Source organism: Salvelinus fontinalis, chromosome 15 (assembly GCF_029448725.1).
Source record: "Salvelinus fontinalis isolate EN_2023a chromosome 15, ASM2944872v1, whole genome shotgun sequence".
NCBI classification, from domain to species: domain Eukaryota; kingdom Metazoa; phylum Chordata; class Actinopteri; order Salmoniformes; family Salmonidae; genus Salvelinus; species Salvelinus fontinalis.
Genome location: NC_074679.1, coordinates 38,690,337 through 38,711,575, shown reverse-complemented (window position 1 = coordinate 38,711,575; position 21,239 = coordinate 38,690,337). Strand labels below are relative to the sequence as shown.

Here is a 21,239-nt window from a genome sequence, read left to right as displayed (position 1 = left end):
TGTTCAGTTTATGTTTCAGTTGTTGAATCGTGTTATGTCCATACAAATATTTACACATGTTAAGTTTGCAGAAAATAAATGCAGTTGACAGTGAGAGGACGTTTCCTTTTTTGCTGAGTTTATATATTTCTGTTTTTGTTGCAAAATTACTTCAGATTATTGCTGGAGAAATATCTTCATCTGTTAATCTGTTGACCCACTGAGATCACCATTGATATTTTATTTTCTAATCAACTGATTTTTCTCTGCAAGTAGCATGTCTTTGGGTATTGGTATTGGTATTCACGCTGCGGGTCTCAGAAGATTGCTATATCACACTGACATGTTTTCTGAGATATTGAACACTTCTCCAGGATTTGTGAGGTTCTGATGATCGGCGCAGCGTGACGACAATAAAGTCAACCTGGAACGCACCCAATGACGCCTACACGACAATGAAAACTACATGGCAACCGGCATTAAAGGGGCACCGAGCGTCAGCAGAAAGCAGCCTGGCAACGCGACTGCACTTTCACATAAATCTATGGTGGACTGCGCAGATGAAGGATATGGCAGCGACCTTATATTTGATCAAGTGAGTTCTGCATCTTGTTCGTGTAGGTGTCCTGCATATTTTGTCAGAATTGGAATTGGTCAGATAAAAGCAAACGAACGAGGGACATCATCCTTTTTATACAGGTTCCTCTCCACTGATTCAATCTCAACGAATAGCGGTGGATGAGTTTGATCGATTACGTTCAGTCTAAATGTATTTTCATTCACTATGACATGGCGATTTGATTTATTCACTGATTATCCATCTTATTGTAAATATGGGAAATATAGCCGGTGGATACTGGACATATTGTGGGGTGGTGGGTTATTTCTTTCGCGTCCTGCCATTTAAGGGATGATTCTTATTCTGTCTATTCATTGAAATCTACAAGTTTTATTGAATTAGTATCGTGTTAATGACGTAACAGACTGACGTTCTCCGTATCTATGGAGACACGAAGGCACGAGTGTTCCGTTCAGAATGTTCAATGCAGTGTTGCATAGAGACCAGGATTCTCGACATTCCCATGTCATAGCTGAGAGTAAGATATGTTTCAAGGTTGATGCACTGAATGGACAAGGCAGTGCTTTTCCTGTTTAAAGGCTGCACCCTTTCGATGGAATCTATATAGGCTATGGATAACTTGGAATAAAAAAGCCACATTTATTCTTTAGCTTTTTATTTGACACAGAATAGTCAACAAACTGCATATTTCCGTACTGTAGCTACAGTATTTCAGACACTTGATTGGAATCACTTCATGAAGACACAGGCCTATTGAATAGACCTGCTATAGGCCACCATGTAATGAGGATGGACATTTCAAGACATGAGGACCAGGTTGACTCCATGTAGTAACCTGAATGCTGTGTGATGCTCTCAATCTTTTCAGTGATAGATTTGCTCTGTCTGGGAATTAAGACATTTCTCACTCTTTAGTGCACCCACCATCTGAATGGAAACATGGACACCACCTGCAAGGGAGGAATTGTAGTCGACAATGTCCAGGAACTATGAGGTGAGTAACGTGTAGGCTATTATAATTCTATTCTATTCTGTGTTACATTACCTGGTCATACGTTGCCTAGTAATGTTGAGTTATGACTTGACTGTATTGTATGGTTTGCTAGGCCTACCTCTTGGAGAAACAACCAAAGCACATTAGCCTACCTAATAATCCAGAACAAAGAGTGATATAAAAACACAAACGGAAAAACAAACAAAAAATCAAGTCAGTCAATGATACCCTTGAAGAAAGACACCAACCTCCACTATATTCTCCTCCTCTGCTTACCTCCAAGCCTGGTCACTCAGTAGGGATGTTGGCTACTGTGGAACATGGTCCCATACTCTGCAGCGACTCCAACATCCTCTGCCTCTCCTGGAAGGGCCGGGTCCCCAAGAGCGAGAAGGACAAGCCTGTGTGCCAGCGGCGCTACCATGAGGAGGGCTGGTTGGCCACTGGGAACAGTAGAGGGGTGGTGGGCGTGACGTTCACATCCAGCCACTGCAGGAGAGACAGGAACACTCCTCAGAGAATCAACTTGAACCTGCGAGGACACAACAGTGAGGTGGGTCTTGTTATTTTCCGAAACTGCGTTTATCTGCAGAATTATTTTAAAAAACACCCTCATATAAACACCCATATTTAATCTGACAATCATCACAAAAGAGCATTTTGTGTTAGTGTAACGGATGTGAAATGGCTAGCTAGTTAGCGGGTGCGCGCTAGTAGCATTTCAATCAGTTACGTCACTTGCTCTGAGACATTAAGTAGGGTTGCCCCTTGCTCTGCTTTGCCGCGGCCTTTGTGGAGCGATGGGTAACGACCGTGCTTCGTGGGCGACCGTTGTTGATGTGTGCAGAGGTTCCCTGGTTCGCGCCTGTGTCGGGGCGAGGGGACGACGTAAAGTTTATACTGTTACATTAGTATAAAATAGGCTAGGTGGAGGAAGTGGACTGTTTTGTACTTTCTCTCATTCAGTATGTGCATCTCATGTTGAATATGAATTGTCTTCCACTTTCACATTCCTAGAGAGCCCCCTGTGTTCGTGGAGTATAATAGCAGTTGCATACTTCCCTTTGCAGGTTGTGTTGGTTCGTTGGAATGAGCCCTTTCAGAAGTTGGCCACGTGTGACATGGAGGGAGGCATCTTCGTCTGGATTCAGTATGAGGGACGGTGGTCTGTAGAGTTAGTGAATGACCGTGGTGCCCAGGTAGGTATAAGATGCCCGGGTAGGATATTTTTACTATATTTCTATTGGGAAAGATAATGTATTGGTGAAAACATTATGTAATGCTGGAAAGATAATATAATGGATGCATGTCTAATCTCTCCATCAGGTGAGTGATTTCACGTGGTCCCATGATGGCACTCAGGCCTTGATCGCCTACAGGGATGGGTTTGTCCTGGTGGGGTCAGTCAGCGGACAGAGACACTGGTCTTCAGAGATCAACCTGGAGAGCCAGATTACCTGTGGCATCTGGACACCTGACGACCAACAGGTAGGCACACCTGAACTAAGCTGGTTTCTGGCTGAACCCGAACAAAACCATTTAGCATTTATTGCCCTTTTACAAACAAATAAGATACATATTATAGTATTGACCTTTTTGTTGATATATGAAATAATCTGTTGGTTTCGGGGACACAGATTTAGCCTTGACTAAAAAGCATGTTCATTTGAGATTCTTGCATACTTGTTTGTCTATTGCCTGTCCAGGAGATGTACTTGTACATCAAGCTGCCTTGTGCTGCAGAAAAGTTTGATAGGTTCCTGCCCCTATGGGCTGTTCTGGCTCGGACACGGCTTACTTACTCTTTGTCTAGGACTAGGTTTAATCTTTGTCCAGGAAACCACACCCATGGATGTTTTCTCTCAGAAAATAATGATTCCTGCCAACTGCCTTTACTTCAGGTGTTGTTTGGTACAGCCGACGGTCAGGTGATAGTGATGGACTGTCATGGTCGCATGCTGGCCCATGTCCTGCTACACGAGTCAGATGGCATCGTCGGCATGTCATGGAACTGCCCCTGCTTCCTAGTGGAGGACAGCACAGAAAGCGACACCGACTCTGATGACAATAACCCACCTCAGGGTAAGATACTGTACTAATGATAATGCAAGATAGTGTGGTTATTTAGATAATTTAGGCACTGATTCTATTGGCACATAGAGTGACGCTGAGTCTTATGACAATAACCTACCTCAAGGTAAGACATTGTAAAAGATCAAGCGAGAGAGAGAGAACATCCCTGTCTTGTACCTCTCTCGAACGTTAAAAAAAAGAGATGTGATAACGTTTTTTACCTCTACTGTGAACACTATGATCGTGCACATTGGCCAGGATGCTAATGTGTTTATTTCTCTCTCCCAAGTGCGTATCCTGAAGCCCCTTCTGACAGTTAGCTTCATATCAGGAGACATAAGTTTGATGAACAACTACGATGACCTCGCTCCTACCGTCATCCGCTCAGGACTCAAAGGTAATGACTTTTTCAATCTTCTATGTGTGGGCGGACCGAATGTGTTGTGACTGAGCTCCTCCTGTCCAGATGTGGAGGTCCAGTGGTGTTCTCAAGGGGACCTCCTGGCGGTAGCTGGGATGGAGAGACATGGGCTCCCTGGAGTCCCCTCTGACTCTATCGTGAGGAACGCCCTGGTCAAATTCTACAACGTCCAAGGAGAACATATCTACACGTTAGAAACACCTGCCCAGGTGAGCTCCCCTCTTTGATTCACTTTTCTGAAATGTTATAGTATGATATTTACAAACTGGTTGTATTCTGTTTGTGATGGCATAATTTCAACCAGTTTTGCTTTCTCGGGAGGTACGTATAAGTCAAATTCTATAAGTCATCTGAAATCTTCAATGAATAACTACAATATTAACAGAAAGTATACTTGACAGGAAATGTACTGTCGCCACACTTCCAAGTCTAGTTCAGTGGGCTATGGAGAAAGCCAGAAATCAAGGTTCCATAGAATGTGAATACAACAGAACAGGGCTGACTGGGAACCTGCCTTGTCAACATTTGCCTTGCAGCGCCCCATCACCACTATCTGCTGGGGCCACAGAGACTCTCGTCTGTTCCTGGCGTGTGGCACGGCGCTGTACGTGGTGCGGGTGGAGCACCGGGTGGCCAGCCTGCAGCTGCTGTGCCAACAGGGCATCGCCAGTGCCCTGCGGGAGGAGAGGGACGTGGGCAAACTAAACATGCCCTCCTTACTCTGTTCCTACGTCACAACCGCCTTCATACCCACCATCAAGGTAAAATAAGCTTTATTCAGTTGGCTACTGTAGGTTATTATCTGAGCTCAAAGCCATCTGGACTTGTTCATTTCAAAATGACAGGACCCCTTGGTCGTAATCCTTCAATGTTTGTAGATCGGTAAGGTGCAGGGGATATGCTGGAAGCTCCATCACTACCCTGAGTGTACCTATCCAGATCCTAACGATCTAAAGGGGTAAGGGCCAAGGGGAAGGGGTAGGGGTAGGGAGCGGATTGGAACCAACTGTTAATGCTTTTCTCTTGTTTCTCTAGCCTCCTATTCCTGATCCCAACAACATCCGGGACTTCGTCAGCTACCCCACTGCTGGTAACGAGAGGCTGCACTGCACCATGAAGCGAGCGGAGGACAACCCAGAGGCAGGGGGACCCTGTTACACCCTCTACCTGGAACACCTAGGTGGTCTGGTGCCCATCCTCAAAGGCAGACGCATCAGCAAGCTACGGCCAGAGTTCATCATCATAGACCCTAAAACAGACAGCAAAGCAGGTAGGATTGGCACAGAAAAATGTATTATAATGCGCTTTCAAAAATGTTAGCATGTTACACACAAACAGCTAATTTTAGACCGGTATATCATGATGAGTTGGGCAACACTACCATTGTGTGTTCACATGTATATTGTATTTTTTTCCTAAAGTTCTACTGTTCTGATCTGTTTATAGAGGTCGAGTCAAATATTATTTTTTATTTGTTTGTTTGTTTATTTACTAGTTTTTTTTTGTTGTTGTTTTTTCTCCAGATGAGGTGTGTGTGAATGCTATGATCTCCTACATGACTGACAGCTGTAACTGTTCGGACTCCAGCGACATTGAGTTGAGTGATGAGTGGGTCGGGAAGAAGTCGCCTAAACTATCCAGAGGAAACAGGTCACCCAAGCTTTCCAGGTATCTTTCATTACAATGGTCTGGACTCTGGAAGAATGAGGTTATAAGACTAATGTTTACCATATTCAACCCTAATCCTAACCATTACCTTTAGTAGCTGATCCATGTTATACAAAAATTCAAGATCTTCAATTTGTCATACTGATCATTTTATTTGTTTTAAATGTTATTTGTTAATCATTTTAAATTGGTCTATTTTGCCTTGATTTGCCGTTTGTTTTGGTTGTTATCTGGCGTAGAAGGAACATGGAATCTAGAAAATCTCCCAAAATGTCCCGGACTAGTCAAGAAGGCCCACGATCACCCCGGTTACCAACAAAGAAACCTCCAATTCGATCTCCCAGTTTGACGCGTCGAGAGATGTCCATGGATGGAATCTCTGAGGTATTGTCTGAATATGTGTCGTGTGGAACGTTGGTATAGTGGTTCTTTAGTGGTTAGGGTCTGAAACTGTGGTTTCTGCATGTTTAGATTTAGCCACTTCTGTGCCCAGACGTAAACCGGGTATAGTTAGCTGGCTAGCGCATGCAATATTTGGTTCTGGGTTCTGGATAATTTTTTACATAATAAAAAAATTAATCTATTTGCTTGATTTCACAGCATAATTATCTTGCTCAAGTCACGTCCAATATTTGGGGGACAAAGTTCAAAATCGTTGGACTTGCTTCTTTCCTACCTGCTAATCTTGGTGCAGGTAAGATCACAAACATTTGGAGACAATTTTTTTTACTGAAATCAAACACGGCCATATTTTCAGTATTTACCTTTTTTATTTGTTATTATTCCTTTATATTGACTCAATGTCATTCCAATTCGATTGTAGAAATGTTTTCCTCTGTTTTAGTTATCTATAAGACCAGTTTGCTCCATCTACAACCAAGGCAGATGACAATCTACCTTCCGGAGGTGCGGAAAATATCACTTGACTTCATGAGCCTGCCTGTCTTTAACCCAAACGTCTTCAGTGAGGATGAGGATGACTTGCCAGGTAAGTCATGAATAAATGAACTAACAATTCATTGATACTGGAATTAAGTATCAAGTGCAAGTTAACATGAATTTCGGGTTGGATGTTGACTTCTGTTTAGTAATGAATGTAGCACATAACAATACCTAAAGTTATTGGAATATTCTTTGACTTGTCTTTCAGTGATGGGACCATCTGGAGTGACAAGTGACAACCCTCCCTGTACGGTCAACATCCCCATCGCACCCATCCACAGCCCTGCCCAAGCCATGTCCCCCACTCAGAGCATTGGACTGGTCCAGTCCCTGCTGGCCAATCAGAACATCCAGCTGGATGTCTTGACCAATCCCACGGCTACGGCTTCAGCAGCAGCGGCGGCGGCCGCTGCAGCAGCCTCAGCCTCTATTGCAGGGCCTGATCACAGTCAGAATGCAGTAGCAGCACAGTACAGTGGGACTCTAGGTAGGTACTCCAACCCAGGACAGGTGATCTTTAACGGGCTAGAGATGGGTCCCCTCCTAGCTGGAACACTACCTCTACCTCCTCCTCCACATCACCTCCCTCAACAACCTCAACAGCAACGTCCTCCATCTCAACAGACACACCAACAACAGTCCAAACAACCACAGCAGATACTAACCCAACAGCAGCAGCAGCAACAACAACAGAGAATGCAACAGCATCAACAACTACAGCACCAGCAACAGCAGATTCAACAACAACATCAACAACTACAACAGCATCATATACAGCAGATCCAACAGCAGCAGCAGCAACAGACTCAGCAGCACCAGGCACTGCAACAACAGCACCAACAACAACAGGCGGCACTGCAACAGCAACAACAGCAGATCCAACAGCAGCACCAACACTTGCAACAGCAGCAAATCGCTCAGCAGCACCAACAGATGCAGCTGCAGCATGAGCAAATGCATCAGCAGCAGCAGCAAATGCAGCAGCAACAACAGCAGATCCGACAGCAGATTATAGAGATGAGGCAGCAACAGCAGCAGCTGCAGCAGCAACATCAGCAGATACAACAGCAACACCAACAGATGCAGAGGCAGCACCAACAAATGCAGCAGCAACTGAAGCTGCAGATCACCTTGCCCCCTCCGCCTACTGGCTATCCCACCATCTCTCTGCAGCAGTTCCAGGTACTGCAACAGATACCCCACCCCAGTGCAGAGTTGGGACCAGAAAGAGGAGAGCAGGGGCATACTCAGAGCCATACTCTGGGCAGGCCAAGTCTACCGCGATCCAGGCCTCCATCATTCATTGATGTAGACAGCTTACGGTCTAGACCTCCTTCCTTCATCGAAGCAGACACATCAAGATCTAGACCACCGTCATTCATCGACATAGACACAATACGGACTAGACCTCCTTCTTTCATTGATGCAGATACAGGTACATTGCGGTCTAGACCCCCGTCGTTCCTCGATGCAGACTCCTCCCGATCCAGACCTCCTTCATTCATAGACACAGACACACTACGGTCTAGACCTCCTTCCTTCCTCGATGCAGAGACTTCCCTTGAGATCCAGATGAGGAAGGTGAACCCTCCACCACCCTACCCAGGCACCGTAGTTTCTGCAGCCACCGCCACAACCTCCAGCGCTCCTCAGACCCTCATCACCAACTGTGACAACCCCAACATACTGGTCACAGCAGACCTGTGTCTAAAGAAAGACGAGTTCTCACTCCACCCAGTTGGTCTCCAGTACCAGATGGGATACGAGAGGATCACGACCTTTGACAGCAGTGGGAATGTAGAGGAGGTGTGTCGCCCTCGCAGAAGACTCATACGCAACCAGAACGCCTACGCTGTTCAAGGCATGGGAGGTTCTGCCACACTTAAAGTCACCTCATCGTCTGACAGTAAGAAAGTCCAGCTTCCTTACAGCTCAGCGACTCTAAGCCGCCTCTCTGTGCCACGATACTCCATACCCAGCAGAGACCCGCCCCCCTACCCAGATCCAGCCAATCAGGTTAACATTAACACGACGACACTTCCTCCTCCCCAGCGCATGGACAGTAGTCACATGATTCACGCCACCTTGCGACCTGACCGGCGAGACGTGGAATCTCGCCTGAAGGTGTCCCAGATGGTTGACGCTTCAAGGACTCTACCAACCAAGTCTAAGGTCAACAGTGCTGCCCTAGCGCTCTCTTACCAGCAGAGGGTGCCCACGGCTCTGTATACCTGCACTCAGTGCAGCAGCAACAGCAGCAGCAGCAGCAGCACCAGTGTCAGTGTTAGTGGTGGTGCTAGTAGCAGCAGTGGCATCGCAGGAGGCACTGTAGTGCGACAGGATTTCCCACCAGGAAAAGGTGCTCATCACAGCACCATCATTGTTCACTCCAAAAGCACTTCGCCTCAAGCTTCTCAGTCATCTTACAATCTGCTGAGTCCTGTTGATAACAGCAGGGATAGGACTGTGTATGTGAACTCTGCCTTTACCGAAGACGAGACATTAAGTCAGCAGTGTCGTCACTTGACTCTTGGGGAAGTTAGTTTGACTCTGAAACGTCCTCCACCATACCAGTGGGACCCAAACACTGCAGAGGAGTTCTGGATACCCCCAGAACAGACTATCTTAGCTCCTCCTCCACCACCAACGCACAAACCACCACCCCCGATCATCTTCAGCAATGCTCAGCATCTGGACATGACACGGCTGCCTTTTGTACTCTCAACAAAACCTCCCAGCAGCCCAAGTACTGTTACTTTCCCATCAGGTTACCAGATCTCCATGTCACCTTTCCCTCCAGGGGTAGGTCAGGATGGATCCCCACTCCAGTCCATGCAGAGCATTCCACCACCCTGCCCTCCCAATGAAGTAGTTGCTCCAGTCCCCCAGTTTTCCCAGCAGGACCCCAACCTGGTCTTGCCACCTGGATACCCTCCCAATCATGCCAACCTAGCTTGCTGCCCTCTGCCCCCGATGTACCCAGGGGCCACCTCCTGTGCTGGGCTTCAGCTGCACCCTGTTAGCCTGCACCCCTGGAACCCATATAGCCTACCCATGCAGGACCTGTCAGGCTCTGCCACCCTCCCCAGCAAGTCTCACCAGGTGTTAGAGAAGCCAGTCCTCTCCCCACCTCCTTCTATTGTTCCCCCCCCACCACCTCTTACACTTCCTCCTCCTCCACCAACCGAACTGCCAAAATCCAAAAGCCCTACAAAGGAGCTGGCGGAATCTGCCAGTAGCTTCCAGGAGCCGTCTTCTCTAAACGAAAGCCCCGTTCCAGACCGACAGGGGTCCGACATGTTCAGCAAGAAAAGTCGTAAACGTCTCGACAGCCGAGCCGAGGCTGCAAACATGACCACCGTCTCAGAGGGCAAATCCAAAAAGGAAGGACGCGCACTCTCCGACTTCAACTCCCTCATCTCCAGCCCCAGGCTTGGCGGCAGGGAGAAGAAGAAACTCAAAGGCCAGAGGGAGCAGCTGAACAAAACCAAGAAGCTCAACAGGACCAGTACCACCAGCGAGTTCCAGGACAGTTCGGAGAGCGAGCCCGAGCTCTTCATCAGCGGAGACGAACTGATGAACCAGAGCCAGAGCTCCAAGAAGGGTTGGAAGAGTAAGAGGAGCCTGAGGATGGCCAGTGAATTGGAGGAGATTAAGTGCAGGAAGGCCAATGAGAGAGAGGACCGCGGGCTGGGCAGCCAGGGATTCATCTATGTCATGGCCAATAAGCAGCCACTCTGGAATGAGGCCACACAGGTCTACCAGTTGGACTTCGGAGGACGGGTCACTCAGGAGTCTGCTAAGAACTTTCAGATCGAGCTGGACGGGAGACAGGTAAAATTTGGCTTCCATTATTTACAGAAACCTAGATACATTGTAAAAAAGAACCACCTATATATAATTTAGAATGTGAAATCTGTTTGCGGTTGCTTTAAATATAAGTTTAGTCTCTCTGGAGGCCTGGGTTCAGATCCCACCACTGCCACCAACTGTCACATTGCCCTGTTTATGGCTGAGATGAGTCAGCACTCAAATTGAACTCCAGGCAGCAGTGGCGCAGCCAGAAGTTCGTTGGTGGGTGGGCCTGCAGAAATTTGGGTGGGCCAATTATATATATTTTTTTTGTATTTTTGAGGGGGTTGGGGAAAGCAGCTAACTTCCTGCAATTTTACACATTTTGTCATGGGGCAAAGAGAAAACTTTACATTTTCACAGCTAATCTCATGCTATTCTACACATTTTGCCAACAGGCCCACCCAGGCCCACCTGTACCTATGCCCCACAGATGTGATCCAAACAGGCCTTCCTTACAGCTTTATTTCTGCTTTCCTGTCTCTTTTCCCCTGTTTTTCGACAGGTGATGCAGTTTGGCAGAATCGATGGGAACGCATATATCCTGGATTTCCAGTATCCTTTCTCAGCAGTGCAGGCCTTTGCTGTTGCCTTAGCCAATGTTACTCAAAGGCTGAAGTAAGAGACTGCTCTAACCAGTGGTGTAGTGGAGAAGATTTTTGTGCAAGCGTTTACCTACCTTTTGCAGAAAAAAATGCATTGAAAGTATAGGGAGCGCTACATTACTCACCGCAAATGGCGATCAGTGTTTACCCACCTATGTTTTTTACCACTACATCACTGGCTCTAACCCAACGTCACATACGTGTTCGAAAAAAAGGAGGAAGGGAAGCGCTGCTAAGGTACGCAATAGTAGATTGTGGGGTAAATGAATATAATGAATTAAAATGCCTTTATTTGTAATGGCATGTTCAATGGCAACAAAGTTGAAAACCTCTGACATATGTGTCATATACAGTATGTGGCTCTGTTACAACGTACTCTGATGCAAAGTGACAGAATAATCAGAGATGATTATCCTGGGTCCTGTAACATGGGACTGTCAATGTAGTTCTGTGCTGGACAAGACGGTTAATAGGGCTATGTAATACACTATAGTAAGCCTCACAACAAAGCTTTTTAGTAGGTAAGTTTCTCTTACTTACCATATATATGCATTGGATTTAAAAACTGCCCTGTGGAGATGTGCAATTTTAAAAGACTAAAATTGCAGGTTATAAGGGTCATAAGAAAAGTAAGTGCAATGTTGAAATAAGGTATTGTGAGAGAGGAGACCAGGTTGATTGTGGAAAGACAACAAGATGAGTTTGATAGGGTTTATTTAGATCTTATTTCGAAGATCACTTCTATGAAGTGATCCTAGGAATATCCACATTTTCCGTAAATGTTTTTGTAGGACCTAGGAATATCCACATATCCATTATGTAAATGTTATTGTAGGACTACATACCCTCATATGACATAAATTGTAACACATTCATAACTAAATTGTAACATGTATGTTATCAAACCTTTCTGCCCATCATTTCATTTGGTTGAACCTATGAAAAAATGTCATGCATGTGTAAATTATTCACCAAAATCATTAAATGCATGGTTCGTGTATCTGGGGAAAAATGCATTCAGTGGAAATCCCACCTGCTGCTAGATCCGTCAACGTATGTTAAATCCTGCAAGAAAATGAAAAGCTATCCTTAATTTAATGTTATGGTGTATAAGCTTGGTTGGCTCTGTGTTTTAGTCACTGGGTGTGGTTACTTGAACATTGCATTTGAATGTGAAGTGCTTTGCCTCCTTGGAGTTTCTGCTGCTGCTTTTGATAGATATTGTCTGCATTATTGCTAATAGTGTGTCACTTGGTACTGAAGACATTGAAGTTTTTCATTTTTTACATTTTCAGATTTGAATTGGATTTGATTGACTAATTAATTTGTGAATATGTTATTCAGTAATTAACATTTGTCTTATGCTGCTTTATCTGAAAGTACTGTAACTTCCAAAATAATGGAAACACTTGAGTAAATGAGGGATGCGAAGTATATTGAAAGCAGGTGCTTCCACATAGGTGCGGTTCCTGAGTTAATGAAGTAATTAACACCCCATCATGCTTAGGGTCATGCATACAAATGTTGGGCAGGCCATTATTTTGGCTACCATGGCTGTGTTATGACAATGCCCCCATCCACAGGGCACGAGTGGTCACTGACTGGTTTGATAAGCATGAAAGCCATGTAAACCATATGCCATGGCTGTGTCAGTTACCAGATCTCAACCCAATTGAACACTTAGGGGAGATTCTGAAGCGGCGTCTCCCTCCAGCATCTGTCGTGTTTCGCCCACCAAGCAAGGAGTTTTTGTATGGAGGCCAGTGAGAGTGTCGAATTTGTTCAACAAAAAATGTATGGCTTATTTGCTACTTGAGGTTTATAGAAGTTCCGTAATGGTTGAGTTGTTACGAGTGCACTGATATAAGTAGGACACGTGACATCTCGCCAACATTGAGAAAAAAACACTTTATATCTGAGTTGTCTCGAGTTGGCTATGGATATTCACGGCATGAGGCTAATAGCATAGCATCTCTTGCCATTGAATACAGGAGGTTAAAAACGATTACAATAGTGAGATGTATCCACCAATCCAAAGAAAGGATAGGCGGGAGCTAGACAGCCCGCCATGTCGCTTTATGGACAACGACTCCCATTGTTATGGCGGGGATACATGTATATTGTTAGTATATACATAATTTTTGGCTGTGCTTGAGACTGTTTTCCACCACAATCAACTAAATTATGGAATTTCTCACAGAAGAATGGTGTCGCATCCCTCCAATAGAGTTCCAGACACTTGTAGAATCTATGCCAAGGTGCATTGAAGCTGTTCTGGCTCGTAGTGACCCAACGCCCTATTAAAACACTTTATGTTGGTGTTTCCCTTCTTTTGGCAGTTAACTGTATATCTGCAGGATTATTTGAAAAAGTATTGTAGATAAGTTATGTGATGATTCAACTATTCAAATCAAATCAAATGTATTTCTAAAGCCCTTCTTACATCAGCTGATATCTCAAAGTGCTGTACAGAAACCCAGCCTAAAACCCCAAACAGCAAGCAATGCAGGTGTAGAAGCATGGTGGCTAGGAAAAACTCCCTAGAAAGGCCAGAACCTAGGAAGAAACCTAGAGAGGAACCAGGCTATGAGGGGTGGCCAGTCCTCTTCTGGCTGTGCCGGGTGGAGATTATAACAGAACATGGCCAATATGTTCAAATGTCCATAGATGACCAGCAGGGTCAAATAATAATAATCACAGTGGTTGTCGAGGGTGCAACAGGTCAGCACCTCAGGAGTAAATGTCAGTTGGCTTTTCATAGCCGATCATTCAGAGTATCTCTACCGCTCCTGCTGTCTCTAGAGAGTTGAAAACAGCAGGTCTGGGACAGGTAGCATGTCCGGTGAACAGGTCAGGGTTCCATAGCCGCAGGCAGAACAGTTGAAACTGGAGCAGCAGCACGGCCAGGTGGACTGGGGACAGCAAGGAGTCATCAGGCCAGGTAGTCCCGAGGCATGATCCTAGGGCTCAGGTCCTCCAAGAGAGAGAAAGAAAGAAAGAATTAGAGAGAGCATACTTAAATTCACACAGAACACAGGAGAAATACTCCAGATATAACAGACTGACCCTAGCCCCCCGACACATAAACTACTGCAGCATAAATACTGGAGGCTGAGACAGGAGGGGTCGGGAGACACTGTGGCCCCGTCCGACTATTCAATGCTTAGCATTGTTACTCTACTGTGTAATACAGCAATACTTCAATGCTTATTATTATCAATACACACCACAGTGTGGTCATTATGAATCTGCATCACCACCTAAAATAATATTATTTTGTTGCATAGATGGATTTTTATTTTATTTAAAATCTTATACAATTATTTTGTCCAGTTTATATATCAGAAGATATATCATACATTAAAAGATAGGCCTACCACCCGATGTCCAAAAACCTAATAAAATGTAGAACACTTATGTCTATGTCTATTCATTGTGTGTGTGTGTGTGTGTGTGTGTGTGTGTGTGTGTGTGTGTGTGTGTGTGTGTGTGTGTGTGTGTGTGTGTGTGTGTGTGTGTGTGTGTGTGTGTGTGTGCTCGTGTGTGAGTAGCCAGGTCACCCGTGATACAAGTCAGTATTCAACATCCAGCCATGTCTGAGGACGTCGGGGAGGTGACGTGAAAACTGGCCACTAGGGGCAACAGTGATAGAAATTTGTTTCAAAACATTTCAAAACAAAAAATATGTATATATTTAACTAGGCAAGTCAGTTAATAACAAATTCTTATTTACAATGGCGGCCTATGAACAGTGGGTTAACTGCCTTGTTCAAGCGCAGAACTACAAATGTTTACCTTGACAGCTTAGGGATTCAATCTAGCAATCCTTCGGGTACTGACCCAACGCTCTAACCACTAGGATACCTGCCGCCCCAGGTAGCCTATCCCAAACCGTAACCGTTACTTTAACCATTCGGAGTTAATACCTGACCTTAAAGTGTGGTAGTTAATGACTAAACTTAAACATTCTGAGTTAATGCCTAAACTGTGAGACGTCAGACTGTGAGAGCTTCAGCCACTCCATTGTGTGTGTGCACTCCCTTAAGGACCGGACTTATCGAACATCAGGAAGACACCCTACTCACTCAACGAGTCAGTTCACAGTCACAACTCTAGATTTAACAGTGCAGCTCTCTAAACACACGCGTTTGGGTTCAGTGCTTTTTCTACAGACAACAGCCACGCTGTTTTTGACGAGCGCCAGCGCCGAACTTTAATTTGTGGATTTACATTTACATTTAAGTCATTTAGCAGACGCTCTTATCCAGAGCGACTTACAAATTTAACCAGCCAAGTTGTGACGCATTTGGTTTCCCTGAGTTGTTAACACGTTATGAAGCCACATCTAGTCGTCTATTTGTGTAACAGTAATTTTAGTCTAGGCATTTGTGACTTGAATAACAATCCGGATCGAGAGTATAATTTAATATGAATGACAACAATATGGATTCTGATCAAGTTCAACAAACAGGTTGGTGACATTATATAGAATAAATTATATAAAGTGCCGTTTTTCTAATAATAAAACATTGTTTCTGAGAGTTCATCTCTTTAAATGTCTAGTTTCAAATATCATTAAAACGTTTGTAATTCAGCGAATGTAATTCCTACCACTACATGTATTGGAAATGAGCTGCATTTTTCATTGAACAGTTGTTACATTGTTAATATGTTTTGTTTTCAGTCGGACTCTGACTGCAATTATGTAGTCTAATATGGCTGTGTGATATGTTCTAATTAAAGGAACATAACAGTTTACTGCGTGGTCGACTGATTGATTCATTTATTTATTCATTATTTGATCAATTCATTCTTTCTATAGATGGCAGCACATCACAAGAAGCAATAAGTAGTCATAATCAAAGGATGACAAGATATCAGATCCTCACATTGATATCAATGGCATCTGTCAACTTCAGCTCAATGATCTGCTACTCTATACTGGGGCCATTCTTCCCCAACGAGGTAATAATGTACAATATCAACCATTTTATTTCTTCATTGCTTGTGAAATAGGCCATGCTGTCTGAGCGGTAATGCAGAATTGTTATGCATAATCGTGATTTCTTTATTCAGATTATAGAATAAGTTGGCACGTTGCCAATGGGGAAAAAAGCCTACAAAACCGAAATGACAAATGTAAAAGTTCACTCATAATTTTCTTGGTTGGATGGAAGATATCACTATATTATTGTTTAAATGATTGTATGTGTATCATGTGTTGGACTTGAGAAAAGCCCCAGAGGGCAATGATGTGCCATACAATGGACACTCACACATCAACACAGGTCAGATGATAGGCTGTCCAGTGAACATATGCATTTCAGTGACCAGTGATCAGTCTCTTGTGACTGACTGAAATCTCTGTTATAAGGCCTAGGCTATACAATGGTCTCAAAATAATGACATAACCAATGTAATAAAGTCATGACGACTGAAATGATAGCTTATGGTAGGTATAGTAAAAACTCAAGTAATGGCACAAACTTTCATGGGTGAGTTTTCCAACAACATCAGATCATCTTTGGCATGAATATCATTGTTTGTCTATTGCCTACCAATTGACCGATGGTGATCAAATTGCTAGAGCTGATCTTTACGCTTTTGGGAAACTCACCCCAGATGATTAAACTGTGGCTAGTGATAAACTGACCTAAACAACACTTTGAGTCACGGCTGTTTCATAAAGTCAGCTGTTATGACTGTTGCCCAATTTTGTTAAGCACATGCCCTCGTCTTCCAAAAGGAAAACCACTTCTTGTACACAATCTTAACTGAAGCTTTTTTTCAGCAAGCTTTTTGCAGTATTTGTATGTTTGATTATTGTAATGTATTGATAGTACAGGACCATTATGTATGAATTGTTTCTACTCAGGCCATGAAAAAAGGAGCCAGTCAGACTGTCATCGGGCTTATATTTGGCTGCTATGCTCTGTGCAATCTGATGGGCTCGTTAGTACTGGGTAAATATGTAAGTATTTGGAATTACTAGGCAATGTACCAAATGACACCCTATGTGGTGCACTACTTTTGACCAGACTCATGGGGAATATGGTGCCATTTGGGAGGCACACATCCTACATCTAGTCATCAGACTACTCTGCTTGCAACATGACTTGTCACACACACAACACATGCCTCCTCTCTGTCCTTTCAGATTGTCCAGATCGGGGCAAAGGTCATGCTAGTTTCGGGCTTATTCGTATCATCGGGGTGCACCGTTCTCTTTGGGTGAGTGAGTTATCCATCAACAGACACTAGCCAAAGCACATTTCTAAGTGCCCTCGTCAACATTTTACTGAACTTGGACAAATACATATTTTCGTCTAAAACTTTTCCTCTCCTTGTTTTGCAGCTTACTCGACCGAGTTCCTGAGGGAGCTACTTTTATTACCTTGTGCTTTATCATAAGGTCTGTTGATGCTCTGGGCTTCAGTGCTGCAATGACTTCTTCTTTTGCAATTTCAGCAAAAGTTTTCCCCAACAACATAGCAACTGTTCTGGTGAGTTTAGTCAACCAACCCTTGTGTAAGGGTCTTTGCCTGGTATGTTATGTGTAGGCAATAGACACCATGCTCAAACAAAAAAGCATTATGGTTTAGGTTGTTAAAATGTTTTGTATCCCAAAAGTTTTCTCCCTATTCGTGTTGTGGCTGTCTGAAAGCCTCCTTAGCAACAGGCACCGTGACTAGTTCCTCTATTTGGTCGTAATGATATGATGATACAATTGGATTCTGTTTGGAATTGTAAACAAAAGCCTGTGGGTACGAGGTAAAACTGCATGTGGACGTTTACTATGTTGAATTTGTCTTCTCAGGGTAGTTTGGAGATCTTTACAGGGCTGGGTCTGATACTGGGACCACCAATAGGTGGATGGCTGTATCAGTCATTTGGATACGAAGTCCCTTTCATGGCTCTGGGATGCTTTCTATTTCTTATGGTCCCCTTCAACATCTACATCTTACCAAGCTTTGGTAACTGTTTATTCATGAACTTTTAACTAATAGTCATCTGTCTATAAACTCGTTTTTTTTATTTAACTAGGCAAGTCAGTTAAGAACAAATGTTTATTTACAATGACGGCCTACCTCGGCCAAACCCAGACAGCGCTGGGCCAATTGTGCGCCACACTATGGGACTCCCAATCACGGCCAGATGTGAGGCAGCCTGGATTCGAACCACTGAGATGTAGTGCCTTAGACCACTGCGCCACACGGGAGCCCTAGTTACATCCTTTACGTTCCCCCATTGAAGAATAAAGTGTGTCAATTGTTAACTGAATGTTTACGTTTTCTGATTCGAAAAGAGACCTCATTTTGAGACCACGTTCTGTGGGGGGGGGGGGGGGTTAAATGATTCATGTGATGATATTTCGTGTCAAATTATATTAATCTGTTTGTTCCACTGTTCAGCTGCTGATCCTACCAAGGACTCCTTCTTCAGGCTGTTCACACGTCTGAAGATAGTCCTCATTTGCTTTGCCATATTCACCCTGAGCTCTGGACTTGGCTTTCTGGATGCAACCTTGTCCATATATGCCATTGATAAGGTAAAGCCAGGCATATACAGTGGGGCAAAAAAGTATTTAGTCAGCCACCAATTGTGCAAGTTCTCCCACTTAAAAAGATGAGAGAGGGCTGTAATTTTCATCATAGGTACACTTCAACTATGACAGACAAAATGAGAAGAAAAAAAATCCAGAAAATCACATTGTAGGATCTTTAATGAATTTATTTGCAAATTATGGTGGAAAATAAGTATTTGGTCACCTACAAACAAGCAAGATTTCTGGCTCTCACTTACCTGTAACTTCTTCTTTAAGAGGCTCCTCTGTCCTCCACTCGTTACCTGTATTAATGGCACCTGTTTTAACTTGTTATCAGTATAAAAGACACCTGTCCACAACCTCAAACAGTCACACTCCAAACTCCACTATGGCCAAGACCAAAGAGCTGTCAAAGGACACCAGAAACAAAATTGTAGACCTGCACCAGGCTGGGAAAACTGAATCTGCAATAGGTAAGCAGCTTGGTTTGAAGAAATCAACTGTGGGAGCAATTATTAGGAAATGGAAGACATACAAGACCACTGATAATCTCCCTCGATCTGGGGCTCCACGCAAGATCTCACCCCGTGGGGTCAAAATGATCACAAGAACGGTGAGCAAAAATCCCAGAACCACACGGGGGGACCTAGTGAATGACCTGCAGAGAGCTGGGACCAAAGTAACAAAGCCTACCATCAGCAAGGGCATTGAAGATGAAACGTGGCTGGGTCTTTCAGCATGACAATGATCCCAAACACACCGCCCGGGGTTGAAAGTCCGTGTTGCCCAGCAACAGCCCCAAAACATCACTGCTCTAGAGGAGATCTGCATGGAGGAATGGGCCAAAATACCAGCTACAGTGTGTGAAGACTTACAGAAAACATTTGACCTCTGTCATTGCCAACAAAGGGTATATAACAAAGTATTGAGATAAACTTTTGTTATTGACCAAATACTTATTTTCCACCATAATTTGCAAATAAATTCATTAAAAATCCTACAATGTGATTTTCTGGATTTCTTTTCTTCTAATTTTGTCTGTCATAGTTGAAGTGTACCTATGATGAAAATTACAGGCTTCTCTCATCTTTTTAAGTGGGAGAACTTGCACAATTGATGGCTGACTAAATACTTTTTTCCCCCACTGTACCATGGTTGGGGTGAATTCCATTTCAATTCTGTTTACTTAATGAATTGACTGAACTGGCATTTTCCAAACCCTGGTATAATTGAAAGCCTGATATTTGAAAATGCATTTCCAAATATGATTGTTATGTCTAGTAGGATGGACCTCGATACCTTAATATGTTTCTCATTTGTTTCTACATGTAGTTTGACCTCTCTCCAGGTTATGTGGGTCTTCTCTTGCTTGGCCTGTCGTTGCCTTACTGTCTGGCCTCACCTCTGCTTGGTATCGTCAGTGACAGGTTTCCTGTGAGTACAGTTAACCCAACACTATGCCAACCAATGCCAGTGGTGTATCGAAGTCACAACTTCTCTTTTACACACATAGACAATGATGTGATTTTACCTTCTGGTTGTGTTTCCAGTCCACGAGGCCATGGTTGATGGTGCTAGGAGGCTTGTCTACAGCAACTGGTTTCTGGTTCTTAGGTCCTGTCCCCATTCTGCAGATACAGAGGTGCGAATCTGTTATTATCAGTGTGAAATGCACTATTATTACTATAATTGTACTACTATTATACTAACAATAAGAATTATACTTTTTTTGTCTCTGTAGTCAGCTGTGGCTGTTGGTCTTCATGCTGGGTGTCATAGGATTCTCTCTAAGCATGATTGCCATCCCCACCTTCCCTGAAATACTCAACTGTGCATAGTGAGATTACCATTTACATACACACCAGGGCACGTACACACACACACACATATACAAATATACTATATTTACAATGTCCACTTTCACTTAGAAAAACAGATGTCATCATAGTGCATGAGGTGCAGAACACGGAATAATATTGATAATTTTCCAATGGCAGTGAAAATGGATTTGAGGAGGGGCTGAGCACTCTTGGACTGGTGTCGGGATTGTTTGGAGCAGTGTGGTCCATTGGGTATGTGCTTAAAGTATTTGTCATATTAACTCTCTGAGGCATGATTTGAAGGTTCGAGTTTGGAGTTATGAATCCTAAACAAAGGTGTGTTTTATTTGTTCAGAATGTTTTGTGGTCCAACGCTTGGTGGCTTCACCACACAGCAGCTGAGCTTTGAGTGGGCTGCTTCTGTTCAAGGAGGCCTGGCATTTTTAGCCGTAAGTATGGCTATTTACCTATCCTATTATACACACTTCAATACTGTCAGTCCTGCCTCGACACTAATGGCGCTACGGATGGGTAACTCAAATTTCTGTGCTAAATTGCTTGCTTTGACATCAACACATTATTCATGCTAGTTAGTGAGAGTAATTGAGGTCACATGGATTTTTTTAAATTTTCCACATGTGTCTTAGCCCTGGGCCAAGTAAAAAACTGGGATGTCTGAATACAACTAATGTGTCCTCCTCTCCTCAGGCTTTCTTTCTTGGTATATATTTTCTCTGTCAAGGAACACAACAAAGAAGG

The 21,239-nt window shown here is 43.8% G+C and overlaps 2 protein-coding genes across 3 annotated transcripts in view; both read left to right on the top strand.

Moving 5' to 3' along the window:
* The first annotated feature begins 424 nt into the window (after nucleotides 1-424).
* On the top strand, nucleotides 425-14,531 carry LOC129811935 (tubby-related protein 4-like). Its single transcript, XM_055863719.1, has 16 exons — nucleotides 425-574; nucleotides 1,475-1,553; nucleotides 1,837-2,106; nucleotides 2,624-2,752; nucleotides 2,880-3,041; nucleotides 3,455-3,635; nucleotides 3,916-4,023; nucleotides 4,093-4,256; nucleotides 4,584-4,808; nucleotides 5,083-5,317; nucleotides 5,571-5,715; nucleotides 5,955-6,099; nucleotides 6,316-6,409; nucleotides 6,560-6,703; nucleotides 6,866-10,491; nucleotides 11,015-14,531. The coding sequence occupies exons 2-16, from the start codon at nucleotides 1,536-1,538 to the stop codon at nucleotides 11,129-11,131; spliced, it is 5,763 nt and encodes a 1,920-aa protein (XP_055719694.1). The 5' UTR covers nucleotides 425-574; nucleotides 1,475-1,535; the 3' UTR covers nucleotides 11,132-14,531.
* Nucleotides 14,532-14,605: 74 nt separating this feature from the next.
* LOC129811937 (MFS-type transporter SLC18B1-like) overlaps nucleotides 14,606-21,239 on the top strand; it is a 9,052-nt gene continuing 2,418 nt past the window's right edge. Inside the window, exons 1-13 of one of the 2 annotated variants that reach the window (XM_055863722.1) lie at nucleotides 14,606-15,585; nucleotides 15,937-16,079; nucleotides 16,990-17,085; nucleotides 17,272-17,345; nucleotides 17,470-17,617; nucleotides 17,932-18,088; nucleotides 18,527-18,663; nucleotides 19,993-20,094; nucleotides 20,211-20,302; nucleotides 20,402-20,497; nucleotides 20,658-20,732; nucleotides 20,836-20,929; nucleotides 21,189-21,238. In XM_055863722.1, the coding sequence (XP_055719697.1) occupies nucleotides 15,543-15,585; nucleotides 15,937-16,079; nucleotides 16,990-17,085; nucleotides 17,272-17,345; nucleotides 17,470-17,617; nucleotides 17,932-18,088; nucleotides 18,527-18,663; nucleotides 19,993-20,094; nucleotides 20,211-20,302; nucleotides 20,402-20,497; nucleotides 20,658-20,732; nucleotides 20,836-20,929; nucleotides 21,189-21,238 (1,307 nt within the window). In that variant the 5' untranslated portion in view covers nucleotides 14,606-15,542. Of the gene's footprint in view, nucleotides 16,080-16,989; nucleotides 17,086-17,271; nucleotides 17,346-17,469; nucleotides 17,618-17,931; nucleotides 18,089-18,526; nucleotides 18,664-19,992; nucleotides 20,095-20,210; nucleotides 20,303-20,401; nucleotides 20,498-20,657; nucleotides 20,733-20,835; nucleotides 20,930-21,188; nucleotide 21,239 lie in introns of both variants that reach the window. The other variant, XM_055863724.1, reaches the window with a different exon arrangement.

Bases quoted from the DNA above. Each gene is read 5' to 3' on its own strand.
- LOC129811935 (XM_055863719.1), top strand. The intron at 4,024-4,092 runs GTAATGACTTTT...CCTCCTGTCCAG, and splicing joins CATCCGCTCAGGACTCAAAG to ATGTGGAGGTCCAGTGGTGT. The intron at 6,410-6,559 runs GTAAGATCACAA...CCTCTGTTTTAG, and splicing joins ACCTGCTAATCTTGGTGCAG to TTATCTATAAGACCAGTTTG.